General features: G+C 35.4%; 1 protein-coding gene across 2 annotated transcripts in view; it reads right to left on the reverse strand.

The window, feature by feature from the left end:
- LOC149541855 (small RNA-binding protein 11, chloroplastic-like) overlaps positions 1–1,507 on the reverse strand; it is a 49,738-nt gene extending 48,231 nt beyond the window's left edge. The window contains exon 1 of one of the 2 annotated variants that reach the window (XM_089796938.1): positions 929–1,507. In XM_089796938.1, coding sequence (XP_089653064.1) covers positions 929–1,190 — 262 coding nt within the window. In that variant the 5' untranslated portion in view covers positions 1,191–1,507. The remainder of the gene's footprint in view (positions 1–928) is intronic. The other variant, XM_089796937.1, reaches the window with a different exon arrangement.
- Positions 1,508–6,555: the final 5,048 nt, after the last annotated feature.

A 6,555-nucleotide genomic window follows, 5' to 3' on the forward strand; every position in this document is an offset into this window, starting at 1 on the left:
GAAAAGAGGCTGCTAGCCAAAATAAGCCTAGCAGCTGTAATTATTTTGGCTAGCATACTTGACAATTTATGCTTATTGTTAAGTAGTTTGAGTGTTCACATGCAAAAGTTTAATTACGGGGAAAGGACAAATTGGAACCTTTCTCCAATTTAATGGTGCAGCCACTGCTTAAAATTGAAAATAACTTTAAAAAAATGAGGCCTGAAATAAGCAGTGGCTGCTTATTGAGAAAAACAAGAGAAAAATGACACCTAGCTTTACAAATTCATCTCCCTCTTTTTTTCGCTTCCTTCATTTTCTCTACATGTTATCTACAAAAATGAGTAATAATTTACTTTAAACATACTATCTATGATTGCTGCTGGTTAAAAAGTAAGCAAAAAAGTTTAATAACCATGAGCTACATGGGCTATCACATCCACAAATAAGCAGCAGGTGGGATAGCCAAAATGAGCTAAGCAATCACATGAGTGTGTTATTTCTATTCATGATCGATGCCTGAAAGAAAGCTTAAATGCTACAACATCGACCTCGGCACTTGCACCCCAAAGCCTAATTTTGGATTCACAAAGATTTTAAGAATATTATTAAATATAATCTGAAAAACATCATACCAAGCAACAAGAAAAAATATTCTGAGATTTGGTTGGACAAAACGTACAATAGCAGTTTATCAAGTTTATTCTAGTAGGTACTGCTTGGTCCTATGTACAACTGGATTTAAAACTATTACTGCAATGCGGAACTCATTCAAGAACGTGAGTAAGATGGTTCAGGAAGTTCCGGGGTATAAGGGCATTAGTTCTTTTAAGGGTAAAATATTACAGAGGTTTCTACTCAAATAAGATACAATAAACTATTTTGCTCACTGAATTTACGTATCAATGCGAACTCAGTATTCAAAACGAGGATTTTATAGGAAACATACCGCTAACGAAGAGTTTTTTGCTGTTCAACAATGACTCCAGAGGATCGATTTCCTCTGAGGTAGACAATGAAGGAGAAGGCAAGCAAGCAACAATTCCCAACCGCAAAAGCGGAGATTTCAATTGTTTTGTAGGGCTGCGTGTCCATATCTTTGTGCATAAGCATGTGGCCGCTCCCACAGCTGGAGAATGAGAATTTTGTAGCCTTGAGTTCGTAGGAATAATGGTTCTGCAGCATGGAGAAGGCCCTGAAATTAATGCCATCCTCTTTTATATCTTTAATGGTGGATTTCTTATTTCAGCTCTCAAGTTGACAAAAAGATAAACTATGATGGCCACTACAACCCTTTCCACCTATAATCCTCGGTCCTCACTGTAGACAGTTAAATACTACTATACTCTGTTAAAAACGAGAAATGCATAGAATTCAGTTCTTCCGTCGACTCCGGGTATCCCGAATTCAATTGAAATTCTCCACACAAAATTGCTTTAATGTGAAAATACAAATCTGTATAAATTCATGTGTTTGATCTGTGAAGATTAGATGATACATTTGTGTTAGCTATTCTATGGGAAGAATAGTTCCATCTAAATTGTATTTGAGGGAAGAAATTGCTAGTTTCTCCTTGTGGCATGGTATTTATGCATTGGTTTGATGCAAATACATAAATTTACTCAATAACGATATTTAAGAATTTTTTGAACATAAATATATGTCTTATGTTTATACATTAATGTCTATTTTTTAAGTATTAAAATTTTTAATTATCTTTATTTCTATTGGGTGAGAGTAAAAATGGTAAGGGAAAAAATAATTTTTATTATAAATAAATACATTTTTAAAAAATTTCTCCATTAAGTATGGATTTATAATGTCTTATATTAGAACTTTCTATAAGCATAGAAGCTTCTTGATTGTGGAATTTATTGTAAGAGAGCAGTGCACTGAGAGTAACAAACACCATAACCAGAAGAAACAAAGTAGGGGGAATAGGAGTGGATTGAGAATTGAATAGGGGACACTCGAGTAGAGGATTCCCATACAGGACAACAGTCATCATATCTTCTCTCAGAAACCCGTTGTTGGATACAATCATTTAATTGTATGTTGTCTTTGATGTTACAAAATGTCAAGTATATACCTAGCAATCAATGTATGTCAAGCTCACTTGGGAGTCAAAGGATGTTGCAGTGTATGACGAGCATCTTGGTGTTAACCAAGTCCAAAGTAAGTGTTAACCGAGCTCACTTGGCTACCAAAGGGAGTTTGCAGGAGACAGTGTTTATCGAGTTCACTCAGTAGCTAAAGAAAAGTTTGCATGGAACCAATGTTAATCGAGCTCACTCAGTTACCAAAGGAAGTCTGAAGGAAAAATCATTTCTGAGTTAGTGTTGACCGAGTTGGGTCGACTAACGAAGGATTTTCTTGTATCAGTTTTGTTGGTGAGTTCTAGCTGACTCATGGGATGAATTTCATTTATTTGAAATTGTATTCAAGCCAATTTGACAAGGTAAAACATATAAGGTCAAGTTAGAGGATTGAATTGTGAATGTGTGGAAGAAGCATGAGATTGAAAAGATAAATCAAGGAAGCGTATTGATCGAGCTACAAAGAACATTCTTATCAAGGGGGATCAAGTATTCAAGCCAGAGCAGAGATCTAAAATCAACAAATATAGTTTGCATCAGCAATCATGTCATATCATTGTTACTCTCTAATAATTGTAGCAGTGAATCAAATCTCCTAACATACTTAGCTTAACAGTTATTTGTCAAATCCTCTAACAATGTGGCATTTCTAGATTGAAATGTCTAAAGACCTCTAACAAGGCCGCTCCTAACAGGGTGAACTAAATCCTTTAATAAGATCACACCAAACAATGTGTTGTGTAACCTTTAATAGGGTTGGCTCCTAACATGGTTCACTTCAGAAGAGTGAAAAATAGTAACTAGTTGCAATTGGTGGTTTTTCCCAAATTAGGTTTCCACATTAAATTCTAGCGTCTCATGTGTTCATTTTATTTTCTTTATGATTCTACAACTAAGTTAATTATGGTTAACAAAACTAAACATCTTAAGAAGTAAGTATTTCACTATTTGTTGAGTGACAAAAATTCTTAGTGTTAACTGAGTGATTTCAGTGCTAACCGAGTTACAACAGTATTTCACTTTCAATAGTGTATTGGTTTTGTTTTGTGTTGACATCTAAAGGGATCTAGGATTTGTTTTTGTGGTGAATGATTCACCCCTCCCCTCTCAGTCACTCCTCTTACATTTCCAACACCTGCAACTCTAGCACAATAGCAAAATGACTCAATTCAAACTTCAACCCCAATCCTTTACCTCAAAAAAAATTGTAACCCATTTAACAAATGAAGTAATCAATGACTATCACTAAATAAGTGGGAAGAATGGAAAACCCTTTTCATAATTGATAGCTAAGAGAGATACGTAATGAGGAAAATCATAGCTAGGAAAAATACAATTGAATGTGGCATGATAACAAAAAAGACCTAATGCAAACATTCACCCAAGTCCTTTGCTTCAAGGTTTCAGTAACCCGTGATGCAATCAACCGTTCTCCCTATACTGGAAAAATGGAAAGCCCTAAATTGTTTTAATTATTATTTAAAAGGCCATAACCAGGTGCTAAACCCTCCTATCCTAGCCCACAAACATGGCTATCTTTGCACACTACCAATGCACAAAATAATGTGGAAGGAAAAGACAGATCCTCATGCTCACCCTCAATGTCATACAACAATTCAGCCATGGGATTCTTAAACCAGAATGCTTTTGTGGTTGGAGTTTTGGCCATTCCTTTTCTATCACATTTTATTATTTTCAATAAGAATAAGAATAGGAGGATGAGCAAGAAGAGGAGTGTGGTAGATGGAGTAATTTGTATCATTGACAATACTCCACTTTGTTAGAATTATTAGAATGCTTGGGAGGGGGGGAGGTGAATTAGTTATCCTCAGATCCATATGTACCAATTCAACTTTTAACAGCTTCAAACAACTCAATCCAATTCATAAACCCATTTGGTCAATATAGCATCTTAACACTAGATCAACTTATTCATATAGTTACTCAACTCTTTGTTTTAGTGTATGCCAACTAACAGTAAATAGCATCCCAATTTGGGAAAAACCACCAAGTAATATCCTATCATTTTTCCACTCTTCTAAAGTGAGCAAAGGTTACAAAACACATTGTTAGGTGTGACCATGTTAAAGGATTTAATCACCCTGTTAGGAGTGGCCTTGTTAGAGCACTTTGAACATTCCCTTAGAATGTCACATTGATTGAAGGATTTACAAATGACCGTTAGCTTATCTTGATTAAAATATTTTACTATCACAATGGTTAGAAACTTAATAGTTAGGTTTGATCTGTAAATTACAACTCACTTTGCATGTTTAGATCTCCATTCAACTCATCTTTGGTTCACTGATTGGACTTCATCGGGTTCCTCATCTCTGGTCTACTTGGAAACCCTTCAAGCAATGAAGATCTTTCACCTTTCCATACCAATTTTTCTATGCCACAATTTTGCCAACCTCTCCTTGCAACCAGTTCCAACTTTGTTGTAAAACATCAAATATGCCTCCTTAAATAGGTAATTTAGTCATTTGCCACTTAAACACATCTGTAGATCTTAGGGTTAGGTCAGATTCATTAAATCCTTTCATCATTATGTTATATGTCTCCTGTCTAGAAACTTCTTGTCAAATCCTTGCCATAGGACAACTCCTTCTTAAGTTCCTTGAGCTTTTGATTCATTAACTGACCAACACTGGTACTCAGTCAAGCTTAGAGATTTACTCAATCTCTTGTCATTTCTTTCATGCATCAATTCACTTGTCTTCTTTACTTCATGTAATGATTAAACAACACATTATCTTGTCAATGACCAACTTATCAAGTACCCATTATAATTTCATGATACTTAACTTCTCTTCTCAACAACTTGACTAACTCACCTTGTTATCTCCTCTTTTCAAATCCTTTTCATCAATCAAATGATATGACACTCTACACTATTAATAAATGTCTTACTAGTAGGGTTTACCATCAATGACAACATAATAATTATTCTAATTGTGGTTTTTGTTGTCACAAAAGCTTGCACCCTTGCCTAATTTTTTTACCTAAAGGCAACCTTGTGAAACATGGAAACAATCTCTAAGTTATGGGACTTGAACTGTGAGATTGAGTCTCTAGAGAAGGTCGGCTTCCTTACAATCAAGGTGCACCTAACTACTCTTTGAGAGGAAAAAGGAGAAGGAATGCATGAAAGAAAACTACCTAATCTAATCTAAAGGGGGTGATGCACCAAAATAGTTTGTTCAGTCATATCTCTGCCTAATAATGCACTATTTATCAATATAACCTCAAATACACTAATTCAACCTTTGTCTTAATCCAACAGTTACACACAGATCAGAAACCAAATGACATGCCATAAGGAAGGAACTTCACTCTATAACACTCAAAGGCAAGGGTAGATATTGTTATGCAAATTGAAGAATGACAACAAAACATCAATAGAGGCAAGAAGATTTTGCACTAATTTTGATGGGAGAATGAGGTAAAGTGGAGGATTACATTCACTCATAGACAAATGGGAATTATGGTAACAAAGTATAGAATACTGTTGTTATAGAATCAAAGAAGAAATGACCAACCATAATAAGGGTTACAAAATTTTCTTTTATAGTGCAAGCATAACTTAGATAGCTTCTACCCTAAGGCAAAGCACAACAACTGTGTTTAAGATTGCAGAGAACAATCAATGTAAATCTGGAAAAGATCTAATCCTGGTACACGTCCAAATGCAGGAAAATCATATATATTCATTAAATAGAACCTTGAGGAGACAAAAATGGTGACCATTAATATTTTAACTAAGTAGATGGATAATCAAGCAGTGAAGGCAATGTCATTTGCACTTATCAGGCATGGAGAATGATGAAAGTGGTTGAAGCTGATTGAAAATATCAAATCCACCATTTAAGAGTTGTCTTTCTTTGGTATTAGCACGCCAAGTCAACCATGTCATCGATCAACTGGAGTCAATCCTTGGGCTCCGCCACATGGACCAATCATATTAAAACATTTTTCCACCTTGCCAACATTCAAACTTATGTTGACCTGCATCTTTACCCTAGTCGTAGCTTCACCACCTTTTATCTTAACTAACTATTTTACCTTGTGAAACTGTGAACTCATACTAACCGCTATCAATGCTTTGTAGCTTGAAATAAATGTAACATAAAATGCTCACAACCCTATGAAAATGGACTTAACAACCACTACTTACTCTCCACCCAAGCCCGTTGAGACACATGTCAACCTATTGTTATGTCACTATGACTAAAGGTCTGACAGTTCTTTTATAGTGACATAATGACAACCCTCAATCTGCTTTTGATCTGACAGTGCATTTTCATCGTACACTTTTCCTTAGCGACATAGAGACATGCATCGATCTTAGAAGATCAAACAACCATGACAAAGCCCTAGTTGACCATCCTCGTCAGTACCTCTGACCCATCAAGTACTACTACATCATCAAATTTCCCTAACTCCTTTCTTACTATGTGGCTTAAGCTTCAAATTGGCC

Source organism: Cupressus sempervirens, chromosome 8 (genome assembly GCF_028749045.1).
Source record: "Cupressus sempervirens isolate cs-2001-9-10 chromosome 8, ASM2874904v1, whole genome shotgun sequence".
Classification (NCBI taxonomy): Eukaryota; Viridiplantae; Streptophyta; class Pinopsida; order Cupressales; family Cupressaceae; genus Cupressus; species Cupressus sempervirens.